The sequence below is a fragment of the Oryctolagus cuniculus genome, chromosome 10, assembly GCF_051225735.1.
Source record: "Oryctolagus cuniculus isolate XC-2025 breed Fujian yellow rabbit chromosome 10, ASM5122573v1, whole genome shotgun sequence".
Classification (NCBI taxonomy): Eukaryota; Metazoa; Chordata; class Mammalia; order Lagomorpha; family Leporidae; genus Oryctolagus; species Oryctolagus cuniculus.
In genome coordinates, this window is record NC_142876.1 from 105,314,641 (window position 1) to 105,334,959 (window position 20,319).

General features: G+C 44.0%; 1 protein-coding gene across 1 annotated transcript in view; it reads right to left on the reverse strand.

Moving 5' to 3' along the window:
* Window positions 1–4,490, reverse strand: part of TOPAZ1 (testis and ovary specific TOPAZ 1) — a 76,379-nt gene extending 71,889 nt beyond the window's left edge. The window contains exons 1-3 of the mRNA XM_051851862.3: window positions 4,138–4,490; window positions 3,473–3,534; window positions 1,086–3,154 (exon numbers count right to left, since the gene is read on the reverse strand). Coding sequence (XP_051707822.2) covers window positions 1,086–3,154; window positions 3,473–3,534; window positions 4,138–4,348 — 2,342 coding nt within the window. The 5' untranslated portion in view covers window positions 4,349–4,490. The remainder of the gene's footprint in view (window positions 1–1,085; window positions 3,155–3,472; window positions 3,535–4,137) is intronic.
* Between the last annotated feature and the right edge of the window lie 15,829 nt (window positions 4,491–20,319).

Here is a 20,319-nt window from a genome sequence, read left to right on the forward strand (position 1 = left end):
TATTATTAACAGAATAATACTGGGAAGTGACAAATTGTCATCTTCAGTTTTTTCACCTTCAAAATAGGAGGGTTATTATCCTATCTCATTACATCATTAGAAATGATAAATAAAGCTCTTGTCCTCCAGTTGGCACATAGAAAGCATTCTAACTGGTGATAAGTTACAAGCTCTTGCACTGTAAGAACATCAAGAAGAGTTAAGATATCCCAAAAGTAACTAAAAATGTATAAATAACAGAAAATTCAAGTCATGTATCACTAAATCTTACTGGAAAGTGTTTTTATGTCTCCTTGAGTCTGTTCACAAGTCATTCCAATATTCAAGTATTATAACATACAAATATAAGGGCTTGAAAAATTCTAAAAGTTTAGTAAAATATGATACAATGTTAAATAAACTTGGGGCCAACCAGAATAGACTAAGTTTCTAAGCATAAAGGATACTTGTTAGCTCCATTAAACTTAAAGAAGTAGCCCCTTTTTTTGGAGGAGAAAAATCACCATTTAAAAACATCATCTTTAAAGTACTTCCATCCAAAATTTCTACATTGTTTTCCTCTGGAAATTAGTTTAACTGCTGACTCTACTTCCAAGCCCTTAATTTCTTCAAACAAAGATGTCCAAGGCTTCTCTATTCTCCAAAATGTTTTATCTCACAAGGTGCCCCTGAAAATGGGTTACACTGTATAGCACTGACCTAAGTAAGTTATGTGGGTAATTAAGTTTACCTATTTATAGTTGAATAATTTACTGAAATAAATCTGATGTTTGAAATCAGCAATCTTGGTAATTTAAAAAGCCATTTTATAAACCATCATTTTGAATTCTGAATAGCTAATCTGCTCCATTATAGCATTCAAGATTTATATAATTCTTTATTTCAACTCTAAATTTTAGCATAATGACATTTATGAGTATCGGCAGTAATATGCTAAATTATACTGGATATGCTATATTGCATTAACAGATTTTAAAATGGAGCTTCAATGATCACCAAATACATTAGTAACATCTAAGAACAAAGGGTGCCCTTGAAATCTCTAACAAGAATCTGCACCAAAAGGCACACTTGCACATGCATACCTCAAGTCATTGCTTGCTTCACTTTCTTCTGGAAGTTCCATAGGCTGGCAGTCTGCTGACTGCCATTCTTCAGCAACACTGGGCTCCTGGCTTATCTTGGGGACCTCTGAAGTAAATGAGAAATCTCCTTCACTGGAGACTCCAAAGAGGTCTGGGTCATCTTGAATTACATCAATCAAGAGGACATCATCTTCATAAGCTTTAAGAATATCTGGAAACCCGACTTTAATTTCTGAAAATCTCTTAGTCATTTTTCTACCACTAGCTTCAGAAGACATTGGTTCAAATACTTCTTGTTCATTACAGCAGAAGGAAGGACTTTCCTCTAAACACTTAGGATTGCAAGAAAAAGTATTTTCAATTGCAAAAGAAACAACTTTTTTCTTAGCAACAATATTGACTGGTTCAGAGATTTGATGAGATGGCTTATCACTGCCTTGCTTTGTAAAGCTTGGAGAAATACCACAGCACTTCCTGCTGTAGAGTGAGTCAGAGCTAGCTAGCACTGGAGTTATATTACTTGGTAGACTCAAAGATGAAGGTACTGAAGTTGCTGTGGAGACATTTTCTTTACTCCTATTCTGTCTTCCCTCTGCTCCAGATACACTGTCAAGAAGTTCTAAGGGACTGTATGTTTCTCTCTCTGATGACTTGGCATTTACTTCTCTTTTTTTTTCTGTCTTATTCTTAAGCAAAGGAATTTTAAAATTCGTTAGCCGTCCTGTGTTCAATATTTTAACCAAGTCTGGAACCATAAGTGCTTGCTTTGCAATGCAGGCTTTTCGAGGAATAGTTTTGCCTATAAAGTTATTTGCTTCCTGGCCATCCTGGGAAGCTGCTATCAAATTAGGTTTCATTAAATTCCCTCTGTCTTTTTTTTTACTTCCTGTTGAGCTTTGAGTCACAGTTAATGGAGTATCTTCAGTGATATTAGTAACTACCTCTGAAATTTTGCTGTGGTCCTCTGACTTTGTCTTTTTAACATCACTGACCATAGATTCTTCTATAGCCAAAGTAGGTCCTACCATAGAAACTGAAGACAAGCCATTTAAATTAGAATCCAGTTTTTCTTTACTTGAGGAGTCAATGCTTTTTTCTGTTAAGGAACTCTGTAACAACAATTTGGAGTCAGCCAAGTGAGTTTGGTTTGTTTGGTCACTAAGCAAATCATCCTGACTAAAACTTTCCTGAGACCCAGGATGAGAGCAATCTGACTGTGGCGAGGAAGTCTTTTTCCAACATCTGGCAGATATTCTAGCACATGAATAGTAAGGCCAAATTCTTTTGCCAGTCATTGGTATTGTTCTGTGACAACTGAACTTTGATTCTTCAGCTTCATTTCTCAAGTCTTCTCGCGCAGATTTCTTTTCAGAACGATGACAATCACTAGGTGATTTCACTATAGAGTTTGTCAATGATTGTTTGTCATTCAAACTCTCTTCTTGCTCAATTTTACATCCTATGGACTCTAAAGCGTTCTTTGTTTCTTCTTTCAAAAGAGGCTCAAGGGTTTTCTGAAACACAGCATTTACATGATGTCTAGGACTTTTTATTTCTACTGTTTCTGGGAGACTTAATAAATGATCCACTGGACAGAGTGTTTTGTGGTTTACTTTTCTTAATTCAATTTTAGGACTTCTTGAATCTTCTAGGTTCTCTGCTTCTCTACCCTTGGCACCCACTTGGTTTTCTTGCAACACCAACTCAGAGCTTTTAGACACATCAGAGAAATTCATCTCAAGAACCTTTTCTTCTTTTTCAGACAATTTCATCTTTTTCCTGGTTTTTCTCCCAACATTACTCTCTTCTAATGAATATTTATTTTTTTCACTTTGGAGGTAGGAAAGTAAGCCATTATTTTTACTTTGGTATAAATCACTCCTTTCAAGCCATAATTTATTTACTCCCATTAAATTTTCTTCAGTTTGTAAGAGCTCAGGAATACTATTTGTGTCACTCTTCTCTGCAAGACTTCTAAGGTTTTCTTTCTTTAATTTTGTGGAATTTTCTGCGACATGCACACATCCATCATCAAGTTTACATGCAAAGTTGTTTTCATCATTACAACCCTTGGGATGGAGGAAACAATTGGAATCATGTAATTTTAAAGTGGCATTCTTTTCTACTCCAGGTGATAAGCAATTACAATATTTTGGTGTATTCTTGTACAGTTCATCTTGAAATGCAACCTTAATATTTTGTATAACTTTATTTTCAGTTATTTGGAGAGGCTAAGTTTGTAACCTTTTAAACTTTATTTGTATTCTTCTTTTAATACTTTCTACCAAATCTTCCTTACCCAAAGATTGCAAGAAAGCCCTATTTTGAAATTCACTGCACTCCACTATTTAGAAAGATGATGAACTGGTTAATGATTCCTTTCTTACCAGGTCAATCCCTGGCTGTAGATCATCATTTGAGGCTTCAGTAACTTTTCTTTTTTCCTTGGCTGATCAAAACAACAAAACATATCAGAAAACATTATACACTAATGGAAAAAAGCAGTATTATTATTATTATTATTATTATTTTTAATCGTGAAGCCATCCATTTCCATTCCCCCTGACAGCTGTATGGAAATACACATTCAAAAAAAAAAAAAAGAAAAGAAAAGAAAATACCTACTTTCTGTTGTGGAGCTACATATAAAGCGGAATAAATTCTAAGGCAGCCGAAGAACCCTTAGCATCATCATTCTATGGCAGCAAATATGGACCATACTAGTGGGAATTCCTCCTACAGAAATCCCGATCAAGGGTTCCCATGAGAACGAACACCTAAGAAAACCCTGGTCATCCAGGTGCATCATTTAAGACCACACGGATCCAAGTTACAGACCGGTGGTACAGCACAGACGGCACAGTCTGGGGTGCAAAAGCTTGATGAGCGCAACCGCTCAAGGCTTCCTTACTCTTTCTTCCCCCAGGGCAAGGCGAGCGCCGCCTCCTTCGCTGCAGCTCTGTCTGTCCGGGCCCAGGGGTCTGCAGGGCCCACCTGGTCCCCCGACCCTCCACTCGCCGCCTCGCGGCTGGCCCAGCCAGGGGCACCTCACCCGACTTGTCACTTTCTACTTCTCTCCCAGACACCCGGGCCACCATCCTCCTCTTCGGCCTGTTCTCCTCGCGCCTCCGGGCCTCGGGCTCGCCGCCGCCCGCCTCCTGGGGCCCTGCTGCCTGCCGCCGGCTTCGCTTCCTCAGGCCTCGCCCGTCGTCGCCTTCCCGCCCAGGGGCCGTGGCGGGGCCCGGGGACGTCGGCCACCGCATCCGCCCTGGGCCTCCGCTCGCAGCCGCTCCCAAGCCCGGAGAAGCCCGCTCCCGCCGCCGTCGGACGCCCACCGCCCCGGCCCGCAGCCCGCTCCTGCGCCGTCCACCACTCGGCGCCGCCGGAAGCGGAAGTGGGGCGCCCGCGCGCGGCCGGCCGGGAGGGCGCGGCGAGGCCCAACGGGCGTGAGGGCCGCGAGTCCCGCGGGCCCTCGTGGCTCCCGAAGGCGTTTCGTCGGCGTGGGGCTGCAGTGAGGCTGTGCACGCGCCTCGGCTTGGACCTTCTGAGTCGCAGCCGCCCCCAGACACCCGTGTCCGCCCACGGCTTCCGTCCTGACGTCTTGTGGTGCGCTCAGCCAGATACCGCAGCATGGCGGACTGGGAGGCGCAGACATTAGCTGGTTACTCCTCGCGAGCTTGTACCGCCACCATGCAGGCGGTTCTTTGAGCCTGAAACCTAGAGGCCATCGGACAGTCTTCTCCCGGCCTCAGTTCTCATCCACGGCCATTAGGTCTGCCCGCTCCTGCTTTTCCTGTTGCTTGGCCCCTCTTGGCCATGACTCCAGCCCTGGCCCTCATGTGTCCATGACTGACCCAGCCCAAATGTTCTCCGTGCCGCCGTCTTTGAGCGGTTTCAGTCAAGCTGCCACCTGCTGCCAGGTCATGCCCCTCACGTGGCAAAGGCTTCTTGGCATTCCCCAGCTTGCCCCTTGGCGAATCTCCTGTGCTCCAAGGCTGCAACTCACAGAGAGACGCCCAAACCCCAAGTGGGGTATGATGTGAACCTTGAATATTTAGGAGTTTTGTCTTAACTGTCCCTGTAGGGAACGATTTGTGCTTCAGTGGAAAGCTATGGATACAAGTCATCCTTCCAAAGATCTCTCTGGTTCTTGTGGAAACTGTTTCACAATTCTATAGATTGCAGATTCCTGACAGTCATTAAAAACAATGGTCTAGGGGCTGGCGCTGTGGTGCTGTGGGTTAAAACCCTGGCCTGAAGCGCCGGCATCCCTTATGGGTGCTGGTTCTAGTCCCAGCTGCTCCACTTCCCATCCAGCTCTCTGCTATGGCCTGGGAAAGCAGTAGAAGATGGTTCAAGTCCTTGGGCCCTTGCACCCACGTGGGAGACCTGGGAGAAGCTCCTGGCTTCAGGCTTCCGATCCATGCAGCTCCGGCCGTTGCAGCCATCTGGGGAGTGAACCAGCAGATGGAAGACCTCTCTCTGTGTCTCTACCTCACTCTGTAACTCTGTCTTTCAAATAAATAAAATAAATCTTTTAAAACAATGGTCTATAGATGTGAAAATTCTGTCCAGTAGAAATGTAATTGACTTCCCACCCCCACTGCTGAAGAAGCCAGTTTTGCCTCCATTTCTACATGCATTCAATATTCCTGATGTAAAAATGTGCTCCCTGCAATTGTTCTTTGAAACGTTGATTATAAAATTTGCCTAATCAGAGAAATAAAACCTTTCACTTTTACTCCTGTGAGAGCCATAAAATCATCATTTTTGAAAACTTGAAAAATGTTAACTGACAAAAAAATTACCCATATTTATTGGCACCATGTGATATTTTGATACATGTATGAAGTGTATAATGTTCAAGTCAGGGTGAACTAGTACATCTCATTCATCTTTATGATTTAAAAAACCTTCAAATCCTAGCTTTTTTCTTTTTAGAAAATATTTATAGAACATTATCATTATCTATAATCACCCTACTGTGCAATGGACCACCATAAGTTCTTATTTTTATCAAGCTAGCTATTCCTGTCTAAATAATCAACCTTTCCCCAACCTCTCTCCCTCCTTTTCTTTTCAGCAATTTGGTGATCACAGTAATGCTCTTGACTTTTATGAGATCAGCCTTTTTAATTACACATATAAGTGAGATCAAATGACTTGTATGTTGAGATACATTCTTCATATGCCAACTTTTTCCATTTAATCATTAAAGAATATTGAATGTTATTGTATGCTCTTTTCTGCTTCTTTTAGATGGTCATTTTTTCCTTCATTTTCGTTATGTGGAAGATCATATTTATTGATTTGTGTATGCTGAACCATCCTTGCTCCCTTGTTGACTGTAGAGGTAGGAAAAGAAACAAAAGAGATAAAAATACTAACAAAAACTATACTTACATTCCATTTCTCCCCACATTTTGAAATTTTCAAAACATTTTAGGGGTGAGTATCATGGCTCAGTAAGTTAAGTCACGGCTTGGGACACGCACATCCCATATTGGGAATATCTGGTTCAGATCCTGGCTACTCCCATGCTTCCTATCCAGTTTCTTGCCAATGTCCCTCAGAGGTAGCAGAGGATGGCCCTAATGCTTGGGTTTGTATAGCCCATCTAGAAGAGGTGGATGGAGTAGTTCCTGGCTCTTTCTTCAGCCTGGCCTAGTGCTGGCTGTTGGGGCCATTGTGGGGGGGGGGGGGAGCGGGGGGGGGGAGATGGTTAAGCAGCAGATGGATGATAGCCCTTTCATTTCTCTCTTTCTTTCATTCCACACTTCGAATAAATCTTTGAAGTTTTAAAAAGTTTAGAGAGAGAATGAATACTCTTGCCAGGTCCCTCCTCAGATGTTCACAATGGCCGGAGGGCTGAAGCTGGGAGCTCAATCCAGGTCTCCATGGGTGGCAGGACTCCAACTACTTGAGTCATCACTGTTTTTTCTTTTCTTATTTTTTTTGTCTTGCATATCTGTTTAATCCTCTAGGGAAAAGGAATATTTGAACAAGAAACTATGCAAAATATATAATATCACAATACTACTAGTAGTTTTTCAAGATAATCCATAACAGAATATAAATACAGAATCTTAGAATTCAACCAACAGAAATTTTTAGTGTCTTCAAAATTATTCTCATATAATGACTCATTTAATTTACTTCACTTCAATTCAATCCATCCATTATTTTAAGCTGAAGATTATAGTTTTCATTTTGTTTTGTTTTTTAACTTTTATTTAATGAATATAAATTTCCAAAGTACAGCTTATGGATTACAATAGCTTCCCCCCCATAACTTCCCTCCCACCCGCAACCCTCCCTTCCCCCCCATAACTTCCCTCCCACCCGCAACCCTCCCCTCTCCCACTCCCTCTCCCCTTCCACTCACATCAAGATTCCTTTTCAATTCTCTTTATATACAGAAGATCAATTTAATATATATTAAGTAAAGATTTCAACAGTTTGCACCCACACAGAAACACAAAGTGAAAAATACTGTTTGACTACTAGTTATAGCATTAAATCACAATGTACAGCACATTAAGGACAGAGATCCTACATGAGGAGTAAGTGCACAGTGACTCCTGTTGTTGAGTTAACAAACTGACACTCTTGTTTATGGCGTCAGTAATCACTCTAGGCTTTTGTCATGAGTTGCCAAGGCTATGGAAGCCTTTTGAGTTGGCTGACTCTGATCATATTTAGACAAGGTCATAGTCAAAGTGGAAGTTCTCTCCTCCCTTCAGAGAAAGGTACCTCCTTCTTTGATGACCTGTTCTTTCCACTGGGATCTCACTCGCAGAGATCTTTCATTTAGGTCATTTTTTTTTTTTTTTTTTGGCCAGAGTGTCTTGGCTTTCCATGCCTGAAAAGTATTTCATGGGCTTTTCAACTGGATCTTAATGCCTTAAGGGCTGATTCTGAGGCCAGAGTGCTGTTTAGGACATCACCATCCTATGAGTCTGCTGGAATCATCACTGTTTTTTAAAGTCAGGGTCCACATTAGGAGGAAGATGAAGTCAGGAATCAGAGCTGAGTACTGAACCTAGGTACTTTGCTGTGGTACACAGCCATCCTAACCAGAGTCTTAACCACTCAGCCAAATGCCTATCCCATGTACTTTGAATTTTCGATGTTCCATTTTATAATTTTCAGTATTACCTCTTAATGTATTAAAGTAATTAATCTTATTTTTAATTGTTAGTGTGCATACTAAAGATATGAATGATTTATGTGCCATGTTTACAGTGTCAGAGCATTCTGAATTTGTGTAGTTATTCTTACCAGTTAGTTTTCTACCTTTTGGTGTTTTACTTCTAAACAATGTGATTCTTTCATTTTGAACAACTACCTTTAGCATTTCTTGTAGGGCATGTCTAGTGGTGATAAATTCTCTCAGCTTTTCCTTGGTGATGTCTTTATCTTAAAGATAGATTTGCTTTGTAAGTGTTCTTGGTTGGCAGTTTTCTTCAGTCAGTGCTGTGAAAGTCTCATTATACTTCCCCCTGGCCTGTAAAGTTTCTGATGAAAAGTATTTTTTTTTGGATATGCAGAATGGACAGTGAGAGAGAGAGAGAGAGAGAGAAAGGTCTTCCCATTCCGTTGGTTCACCCCCCAATGACCGCTGTAGCCAGCACGCTGTGGCCGGCACACCATGCTGATCTGAAGCCAGGAGCCAGGTGCTTCTCCTGGTCTCCCATGCGGCTGCAGGGCCCAAGGAGTTGGGCCATCCTCCACTGCACTCCCGGGCCACAGCACAGAGCTGGACTGGGAGAGGAGCAACCGGGACAGGATCTGGCACCCCGACTGGGACTAGAACCCAGGGTGCCGGTGCTGCAGGCAGAGGATTAGCCTATTGAGCAGCGGCACTGGCCAATGATGATGAAAAGTCTTACATAAAGTGAATGGGGATACCCCTATGTGTTATCTACTTCTTTTCTGTTGCAGCTTTGAGAATCTTTTTTTAAAGATTTATTCATTTGACAGGCTGAATGGGAGTGGCAGAGGGAGGGGGAGATTGAGAGAGACTGATCTTTGGTCCACTGATTGATTCTCCAAATGGCCATGACAGTCTGAGCTGGCCAGGCCAAAGCCAGGAACCAGGAACTTGATCTAGGTCTCCCATACACGTCGCAGGAGCCCAAGCACTTGAGCCATCTTCTACTGCTTTTCCTGGGCACATTAGCAGGAAATTGGATCAGAAGCAAAGCAGCCAGGACTTGAATTGATGCTCATGTGGGGTGTTGGTATGATAGGTGGCAGCTTAATCAAATGCACCACAACACCAGCTCCAAGAATCCTCCCTATCTCTTTTTTGTTTAAAGATTATTTATTTTAGGCCAGCGCTGTGGCTCAAAAGGCTAATCCTCCACCTAGCGGCGCTGGCACACTGGGTTCTAGTCCTGGTTGGGGAGCCGGATTCTGTCCCGGTTGCCCCTCTTCCAGGCCAGCTCTCTGCTGTGGCCAGGGAATGCAGTGGAGGATGGCCCAAGTGCTAGGGCCCTGCACTCCATGGGAGACCAGAAGAAGCACCTGGCTCCTGCCATCGGATCAGCGCGGTGCGCCAGCCGCAGCGCACCAGTCGTGGCGGCCATTGGAGGGTGAACCAACGGCAAAGGAAGACCTTTCTCTCTGTCTCTCTCTCACTATCCACTCTGCCTGTCAAAATAAATAAATAAATAAATAAAAATAAATAAATAAAGATTATTTATTTTATTTATTTATTTGAGTGTAGAGTTACAGACAAAAAGAAAGGTCTTCCATTCGCTGATTCGCTGCTCAAAAGCCGCAACAGCTGGAGCTAAGCTGATCTGAAGCCAGGAGCCAGGAGCTTCTTCCAGGTCTCCTGTATGAGTACAGTGGTCCGAACACTTGGGCCATCTGCTGCTGCTTTCCCAGGCCATAAGCAAAGAGCTGGATCAGAAGAGGAGTGGCTGGGACATGAGCTGGTGCCTATATGGGATGTTGACGCCGCAAGTGGAGACTTAGCCTGCTACACCACAGCCCAGGCCCCCTCTCTATCTTTAGATTAGAAGCTTTGATTATAATTATTTTGGGGTAGACTTGGTTGAGTGGAATCTGTTGACATCTGCCTATTCTGTGCCTTTATAATTGCACCCTTCTCTAGATTGAGGAAGTTTTCTGTCATTATCAATGTGAATATGCAATCTGCCCTTTGGATTTCTCAAATCCTTCTTGAACCCCAACAACTCAGGTACTTGCTTTTAAATGCTGTCCCAAATTTCCCATAAGCTATCTTCATTCCTCTTGGCCTTTTCATTTTTCTCCTTCTATTACTTGTTTTCGTATCTTATATCTTTATCATGGTCACAAATTCTTCTGTTGGATCTGTTCTAGTTATGCCTTCTACTATGTTTTAAATTTTGCTTCAGCTCTAGGATTTCTATTTGATTTTTAAAAAAATACTTCTGTCTGTTAATTCTCTCTGTTAGAATATTGAATTGGGGGGCCGAAGCCATGGTTCACTAGGTTAATCCTCTGCCTGCGGCGCCAGTATCCCATATGGGTGCCGGTTCTAGTCCCGGTTGCTCCTCTTCCAGTCCAACTCTCTGCTGTGGCCTGGGAGGGCAGTGGAGGATGGCCCAGGTGCTTGTGCTCCTGCACCCATGTGGAAGACCTGGAAGAAGCACCTGGCTCCTGGCTTTGGATCAGCGCAGCTCCAGCCATTGCGGCCATTTGGGGAATGAACCAACAGAAGGAAGACCTTTCTCTCTGTCTCTCTCTCTCTCACTGTCTATAACTCTACCTGTCAAATAAATGAATAAAAAGAATATTGAATTGTTTGTATTTGTTTTCTTGAAGTTTCTAGTTTCCTTAAAGCAGCTATTTTGCATTCTTCATCCGTGAATGGATAGATGTCATTTGTTGTCTGGTTGGTATCTAGCCCCTTTTGTTTGTTAGGTAAGATCATGGTTCCTTGAAATTTTTTGATGCTTTCCAGTCTTTATAATCTAGTTCTGTTTGTGGCTATCCTTTCAGAAATGCTTTTTTTTTTAATCTTTATTTATTTGAAAGTCAGAGTTACACAGAGAGAGGAGAGGCAGAGAGAGAGAGGTCTTCCATCCACCGGCTCACTCCCCAGCTGGCTGCAATAGCCAGAGCTGTGCCGATCTGAAGCCAGGAGCCAGGAGCTTCCTCAGGATCTCCCATGCGGGTGCAGGGACCTAAGGACTTGGGCCATCTTCTACCGCTTTCCCAGGCCATAGCAGAGAGCTGGATTGGAAGGGGAGCAGCTGAGTCTCCAACTGGCACCCATATGGGATGCTGGCACCACAGGCCACGGCTTTACCCACTACGCCACAGCGGCAGCCCCTCCTTTCAGAAATTCTAAGCAATGTGTTTATTTCCTCTGAGCCAGTGGACACTTCTATATTTCAGCACCAGATGGTGCTCTAAGTCCAGGTTTACCACAAGTCTTCTGTTGGTATGTGGTCATTGTGTAAGTACTAGAGGGTGCCCAAGCCCAGGCTTGCCCCAGATCTGAAGCTGGTATGTTATTCAGAATGAACTAGGAATGTGTCAAAATAGGGGTAGTTTATCTCTGTAAGCCTCTTCCTACTGCTGGGGTAGTCCCAAATGCATCATCCATCGTCACTCGCCTGGCTAGGTGCCATGGGATTCTGCCTGGCTCTGGGCCTCATCGTGGAGGGACCAGCCCCATGTTTCTGTACAATGTCAGGGGACCCACCACCTTTGTCTTCCCACAAGAGAACAATTACGCTCTTTTTGTGGTGCTGTCTAGGGTTGGGGACAGAATGGGATGAGTAGTCCATGGCCACTAATGCCACAATGCTGAATCACACACGGAACCCACAGCCTACTGATAACAATGCAGAATGAGGCTAATGCCAGGGTTCACACTGCTATGGGCTGGCTGCTGCTGATGTAGATTACAGACTAAGGCTGCTGCAACTAGTCGCATGTGATGGTAACTGGCATAAAGGTCTAATAGATTTCCATGGTCTCCACTTGGTACCAGCATGCTCCATCATGCCTGTGTCTGCCTAATGCTAGCTTCCTTTCCTTGTCTACTTGGTAAACTACATATTCCTGTCTCCAAGATTCAGTGCATGGATGACCACTCAAGGAAGCTTCCCTGCTACCCTTCTCTTTATACTTGGAGGCATCAGGGTCCCCTCCTGCCTCTTAAAACCACTGTTTTCGGTGTGCTTCCCTTAGGAAAGATGGCAGTCTTTGCTTTCTCTGGGTTGAAAGAGTGACCTGGTGCATTTGACTATGATGTGTCTTAATCATTAGGGAGTGGGAGATCTGCATCAAGAATGAGTACTGTGGCCATTCGGAGGAGCAGCTCAGGTGGTTTGGTTAGGTACTTCAATAAAGTGGAACTTATGTCAAACAAGTATAAAATATCCAGAAACGTGTATTTCTTTCTTTCTTCTTTTAAATACCCCTCATACAAGGGAAACCAATTTGAGTATAGCAAAATTTATAAAAAGTATCTTTGGCTTTTCAGGCTATATACTCATGCCAACTTCTCTTTGTGTATACACACACACACACAGATATGTTCTATACCATGTACACATTTGCCAATATATACATATCACTGTATTATACACCATTACATGGGTGAGAAAACTGTTTGACCTAAGTTCCACTTTATTGAAGTGTATATGTATATATACACACACACACACACACACACACATACCGGTATGGTTTTTATATATATATATATATGTATATATATGTATGTATATACATATATACATACCAGTATGTTGCATGCCAGTATATATTGGTCTACAACATATTGGGAGGTGTGTGTGTATATGAGATATATATGTAACATTGGTACACCTATATTGGTAATTGCTATGGTTTGGATGTTATTTGAGTGTTCCCCCAAGGTTTATTTGTTGAAGTTTAATCCCCATCATGGGGACGCCGGATTCTGTCCCGGTTGCCCCTCTTCCAGACCAGCTCTCTGCTGTGACCAGGGAGTGCAGTGGAGAATGGCCCAAGTCCTTGGGCCCTGCACCCCATGGGAGACCAGGATGAGTGCCTGGCTCCTGCCATCGGATCAGTGCGGTGGGCTGGCTGCAGCGCACCGGCCGCAGCGGCCATTGGAGGGTGAACCAACGGCAAAAAGGAAGACCTTTCTCTCTGTCTCTCTCTCTCACTGTCCACTCTGCCTGTTAAAAAAAAAAATCCCCATCCTGAGACACTAGGAGGGTGGAAGCTTAATCTGACTGTGGTGTTTCACGATGTGGTTGGGCTCAGGTAAGGTCATGGGTGGAGGCCTCATAATAAAATCCTGGTGGTTTATGAGCGGAGGGAAACTAGAAGATACCCATGAACACTCGTGCTCCACGGCTCTCACCTTGTGGTGCCCTGCACAGCCTCAGGACTCCACGAGTAAGGAGGTCATCACAGGTGCAGTCCGACTGAAGGTCCTTGCACCTCCAGGACCATGAGCCCACATCTCTTTCCTTTAAAACTTGCCCAGTCTGCGTGATTAACAACAGCAAGTGGACTCTAGTACAGCAGGGTAACACACTACGTGTTATAGAAGCAGCATGCCATTTTTACCTCTAGAGAAAAATGAAAGCTTTCAAAGCCTGCCACTTGTCCCAAATATTTTACTTCAGATAGTCGAGCCCAGACTTGAGAGTCTCAATTCACTCTCCAGCCAATAAGGGCCACCACTCTTCCCTCGGGCCCCAGAAACTCCGGCTTTTCCATCTGAAGAGCCTCTTCTCATTCTGTCATTGAGTCAAAAGAGCTCTCTGACTCAATGTGATCCGTCCAGAACGGCACAAAATAGGAAGCTGTGCGCAGAACAGGACCGTGGAAACAGTCTCGTCTGACCTCTTTGTTTACTACTGAGAAGCAAACGAAACCTAGTAATTTCAAGTACTATGAATCAGTAATTTCCTAAGTGTTCTCTCTTGGCCGATGCTTAGCTGCCTGGGCTTCCAAGGGACCGTTCTCCAGGCGACGTGGCCCTCTGAGCTACAGAAGAGATGGAAGCAAGTGCAGGACTGAGTCCCTTGTCTCTGCCCTCTGCACTGGCCACACACCTGACTTAGGGGGCCAAAGCTGGGTGTGCCCACACTCTGGCATCGCTGGAAGAGAGAGCTTACATTTCTCCCTCGGAAGTGTTCAGGTTGGATTCGGACCATCACTTCAGTCTCTTTTTGTAGATTTTTTTTTTTTTTTTTTTTTTTTTGTGGAGGAGAGAATCACCATTTTCACCATCCGTTATGATAACCTCAGGGCCAAGGGCAAAGGTGTCTGTGTCAGGTTGCTAGCGAGCCTTGAGAAGCCCCCTAAGAGCGGGGCGGGGGGGGCGCTGTTGGTGGAAAGACACTCCTGCCTCCTGCCCCACAGACAATCCTGCAGGCACTTCGCACATTTTCTCAGGGGTCTCCAAACAGTTGAGCCCTCGTTGCCCACGGCTGCCACCTTGATAACACACTTGGATTACTTTTTGCTCCTTTCTCACAGTTTTAGTTTAGCTCCAGTTTTAGTTTATGATTGTCTAAAAAACCTCCCTCTCTGGGCATACTGAAGTTGCTTGACCCAGTGAGGATGGCATCAGAGGATTATTTTCACTTCCAAGTGGTTACAGAAAACAGAACTGTTTCTGCAGGGGCATGTATGAAGACATTCCTCCAGACTGCCTGGGTCATGGGATGGTATCATGCCAGCATGTGTGTGTGGAGGGGCTGACTCACAGGGCCCCCAAGAGCCGATTGTTAAATAAGTTTTATAAGCAAATTGCTAATATACATGCTATTAAAAATTAAATTTTAAAAACTTACAGATAAATTATATTAAAACTAAAGGTGCCACATGCTGAGGATTATTTTATGGCATTTAATATCTATACTCTTGAGGTTACTTCTGCCAGTTACACCTGTGTGGCACAAATACTGTGTACTGGTATGCTACTGTGCATCTTAACTCCACAGTCAGGGAGGCCATCGTGGAACTAGTTATCCCCTGGAAATAAGCCAACACTGTTTCACGGTTTGCTCTCCAGGGAGCTGGTTGTTAACCATTTAGCAGCCCAGCACTGGATATTTGTCTTTGAATATATCAGATGATTTCAAATAGTTTTTCCCCAAATAGTCGAACCAATTTACATTCCAACAAGCAGTTTCAGAGTTCCTGGAGATTCTTGCCAATATTTACATTTCATTCTGTGGGCCAGGTAGGAGTCTGTAGCTGTGGTTTTAATTCGCATTGCCCTTCAGCACTTGTCTTATTTATTGACTATTTGGATTTCTCCTTTCTGAAGTGCTTCTTCAACTCCTCTGCTCCCTTTCCTGACTGTCTTGGTAAGATACCTTTTGAAAAATAAGTATCTTTGAGGTGTTTTAATCTACACGTTTCTCTACCTCTTTTTTTGTGACTTGAAGAAATCAACTCATTTGTTCTGTGAAGTTTCCCAATGGCTGGATTTTGGTGACTGAACCCTTCTGATGTAATTTCGCGTTTTCTTCTGTCCTCTGAAATTCTAGAGGCTCTAGCCTACGGAAGCTCAGTTGGTTTTTCAAGATGATTTCATAGGCAGAAATGTGTTTGTGCATTGGAAGGCGAATAAAAATCAAACTCACACTGCCCAAAGAGACTTGTAGAGTTGGAATTCCATATCCTTACCATAACTTTCACGGTTCTCAAAGTCACTTCAGATAAAGGGAAGAAAAAAATAGTTATACTTAGAATCATTAAAACACAACTTAGATGTTTGGATCAATATAGTATTACATTCCATAAGTTGAAGCTGTCAGGATATAACTGGTGTGTTGTAAGCAGGACAACGTAGTCATCAAATGCTAACCCTACCTGTAGGAATGCAAAACCGCAATTCCTTCACCACAATATACTCACATACAGGTGTTAGTGAAAGAAAACAGGTAAACAGAGTGAGGCAATCAGATCAGTTAATTATGTACCAATGCTTTATTTTTCTCAGATGTTTTCAGCTATGTCACGCCGACATGGTACTTATATCAAATCATTAACACACCAATCAGACAAAATATCGGCTCAGTGGTTCTTGTTTTTAAAAACTTGCTACATGGGGGCCGGCGCCATGGCTAACTTGGTTAATCCTCTGCCTGCAGCACTGGCATCCCATATGGGCGCCGGGTTCTAGTCCCAGTTGCTCTTCTTCCAGTTCAGCTCTCTGTTGTGGCCCAAGAAAGCACTGGAGGATGGCCCAAGTGCTTGGGACCCTGTACCCACATAGGAGACCAGTAGGAAGCACCTGGCTCCTGGCTTCGGATCGGCACAGCTCCGGCTGTAGTGGCCATTTGAGGAGTGAAGCAGCAGATGGAAGACCTCCCTCTCTGTCTCTACCTCTCACTATCTGTAACTCTACCTCTCAAATAAATAAATAAAATCTTAAAAAAAAAAAAAAAAACTTGCTATAGTATCCTAGGTAGCTGTTCTGATTTTCCCAATCAAGGCCAGCAAGTCCAGTTAGAGATTAATTTAAAAAAAAACTTTTGACTTCAGGTAGATATGACAACAATTCTCACTTGGTTTGTTTACAATGATGTTACAATGATAGTTTGCCTGAGAACCAGGTCTTTGTTACACCTGGTGTTGTCTGCCTATTGCGAAATCAGTCGATTCAAGCACTGCAGGGTCTCCGAAGGCACTAAAAATCGGTAGGAAACCTCTCTTTCGTTGCAGCCCTTCTTAAGTCATTGCTTAAACTACCACTCTTTCCTATACACCGGAGTTCTGCCAGGAAGAAACATCTAGAAATGTCCCTGACCAACATCAGCCTCACACAGAGAACTTTCTGGAAATGCAGGATTTCAGGCCCCATCCCAGACATCCAAAATCAGAAATTGGTGTGAGGCCCCGTAATCTGGTGATAAAGAAGCGATTTAGGAGATTCTGAGACAACCTTTAGCTTGAGAATCAGAGTCTGAGAGAATCTGAGTCAAAAAAAAAAAAAAAGAATCACTTCCTGTCAGTCTTGGGAGATTAAATAAACTAAGATTCTTTGTGATGCATGGCATAAAGTATGTCCCATAACTATTTGTTCATTTCTCTGAGCAGAATCCAGAAAGAGATTTTTAAATACTACATTTGGAAAAGATACATGATTCACACGTTGCAGGTGTGTGCTTCTGTCCTTGCGACTGGCTTGGGAGCCACTGCCCACCACCTACCCTCTATGATTCACCTTGAAGTCTGTTGTAGCCTCCAGAATTGGAAAACATAAGTGAACCCTAAATCATCTGGTGGCTGCTTCTCTTTTTGTAGCTCACTTTTCCAGGTAGACGACCCTTGCTAAGCTGTGCAACCGAGTTTCCCCCACAGCCATGGCAACCAATCTTCTAGTAATGAGACACAGAGCTCTTTGTTGAAGAGTCTAATTAACGGGAAACCCCACAGGGATGGCCGGTGTTAATGCTCCTCCACTCCTGTTCCTGAGCTAAATTGATGTTGTCCCAGGGCCCACAGCTGTGCCACCTTCCGCACCAGTTTGGTTTCTGTGCTCCTGCAAGTGGGAAGCAGATCCAGCAGGCAAACAACCACAAGGTCCTCTGAAAAGGTTCACTATTCTTCTTGCTTGTAACTCCCAAGTGGTAACCATAAAGGGTAACCAAGCAGTTACCTGTATTGCCCCCTGTGTCTTGCCAGCAAGAGAATGATTAAAATTAGGTGGGGGCAGTGAGGCACACGCAACTGGGAAGTTTGATGCCAGGAACCCTTCAAATTTAAGCTCGTGTTTCTTTAAGTACCCATTAGCTTCTCCAGCCCCGCTGTCCAGCCTGCACCTGTTCTGTCCTTTTCCCAGTCCTCATCTCTCTCTTCATTGGCATCTCCAAAACAATGAAGAGCGGGGGTTCAATAGGAATCACTTTGGGACGCTCACTGACTGACATTTCTCTTCCTTCATCATCTTAGAAAGTCTGGGACTGGTCTTTTTTTTTTTTTTTTTAAATTTTGTCCCTTGGACATCTGATCTAGACTAGGGTTCATTAGAGGAACAGCTAGCTTCTTAAAGGAGCATGAGAGTTACTCTATCGACTGCCTCCACCTGTCTTTCTGCCTCACCTCCATCACAGCTGGGTCAAAGGGCTGATGTATCTTTTTTTTTTTTTTAACAGACAGAGTTAGTGAGAAAGAGAGAGACGGAGAGAAAGGTCTTCCTTCCATTGGTTCACCCCCCAAATGGATGGCCGCCACGGCTGGCGCACTGCGCCGATCTGAAGCCAGGAGCCAGGTGCTTCCTCCTGGTCTCCCGTGTGGGTGCAGGCGCCCAAGCACTTAGGCCATCCTCCACTGCCTTCCTGGGCCACAGCAGAGAGCTGGACTGGAAGAGGAGCAACCAGGACAGAACTGGAGCCCCAACCAGGACTAGAACCCAGGGTGCCAGCGCCGCAGGCAGAGGATTAGCCTAGTGAGCCGCGGTGATGGCTAGGGCTGATGTATCTTTTAGATTATTAGATAAAGCATGACTTTCGCTGTTTTGAATACAACTCTGTTGCCTCTTCCCCACAGGTCTTGAACTACTAGATTTCTAAATTAACCTCTGCTTCGGCATGGCTCAGGAAGTTGGACATTCTTACATCCCATTGGTTCTTCTTCTTTTTTTTTTTTTAAAGTTTATTTATTTTATTTGAAAGTCAGAGTTACACAGAGAGAGGAGAGGCAGAGAGAGAGAGGTCTTCCATCTGATGGTTCACTCCCCAGATGGCCTCAACAGCTGGAGCTGCACCAATCCAAAGCCAGGAGCTAGGAGCTTCTTCCAGGTCTTGCATGTGGGTGCAGGGTCCCAAGGACTTGGGCCATCTTCTACTGCTTTACCAGGCCATAGCAGAGAGCTGAATCAGAAGAGAAGCAGCCGGGACTAGAACCGGCGCCCATATGGGATGCCAGTGCTTCAGACCAGGGCGTTAACCCGAAGTGCCACAGCACCCACCCCCATCCCCACCATTGGTTCTTTCTCCATGGAAATCCTTAAGTCAAGACAGACATTTCCTTAAGAATCACTTTTTCCCTCTTCCCGGGAAGAAGTGGGAGTTTTGGCTTGTGGACGTTTGGATGCTATGATTTTTATAAACTTGGAAATCAAATAAGGCTGTACAATCTCGTAAGTTTCTCCCAATGCATTCAGACCCCTCCCATTTATTGAGGTGAGAATATCAGAGGAAAGCAGTAAGCATAGCAGGGTTAAAGGTGGAAACTTACCTATACCCATTACCATCTAGGGACCCTTCTGAGAAAAACTGGAGATCCTTAAGGGGAGAGAGGAATCAGCACGCTAAGAGCAAGAACACACCAAGGGTGGTAGGAGATTAGGGCAGAAGACAGACTTGCCCTTAGCGCCTACAGCACTAGATATATCTGTAAGGCAAATTCTCACCCCAGCGTTAGTTCTACTTTCAAGGAAGCTCAGCACGGAGACAAGCAAAGTAAGCATGATGGATTGCCAACACGCAGATCAAGATCAGATCCACTCACTAACTGGTCTTTGATCACAAACTTCTAGGCTTTTCCATAGACAGCCACTTTGGTCACTGTAGAGGCAGAGAGATCTTCCACCTGCTGGTTCATTCCCCAAACAGCCACAACAGCCAGAGCTGGGCCAATCCAAAGCCAGGAGCCAGAAGCTTCCTCCAGGTCTCCCACGCAAGTGCAGGGGCTCAAGCACTTGGGCCATCTTCCACTGCTTTTCCAGGCCATAGCATAGAACTGGATCGGAAGTGGAGCAGCCTGGTCTTGCATAGCCACCCAAAGGGGATGCCAACACTGCAGGCTGCGGCTTTACCTACTATTTCACAGGGCCAGCCCCCTTTATGGTCTTACGTCTTAGTGATGGTTATCTTAACCACAGTGCCAGCAGGTTTTTGGAAAGCACTAAGGAAAAAAGCAATAGTCACTGAGCTGTTCTAAAACTGTGGTTATTTTTCGTTCACTATAGTCCTCCCTGCACATTGGTAACAAACTTATTCTCATACTGTGGAGGGCACAAGCTGTGTTCTTGTCCTTTGAGTACATGGTTAGTTTATGTGTTCCTGAAATCTAATTTTGCATGGAGAGATGACCACCTTGAATAGTTCTGTTAGTTGTTTTCCTTTGTGCTTAACTTACTGGAATAGTTAACCAGATGTAAATACTTTGAACTCAGGATGGATACCCTTTTTTCCAGTAGTGAGGATATCTTAGGGTATCCATGCACATACAACATGTGCTTTTTCTTGGTTTAGCATATATTTTC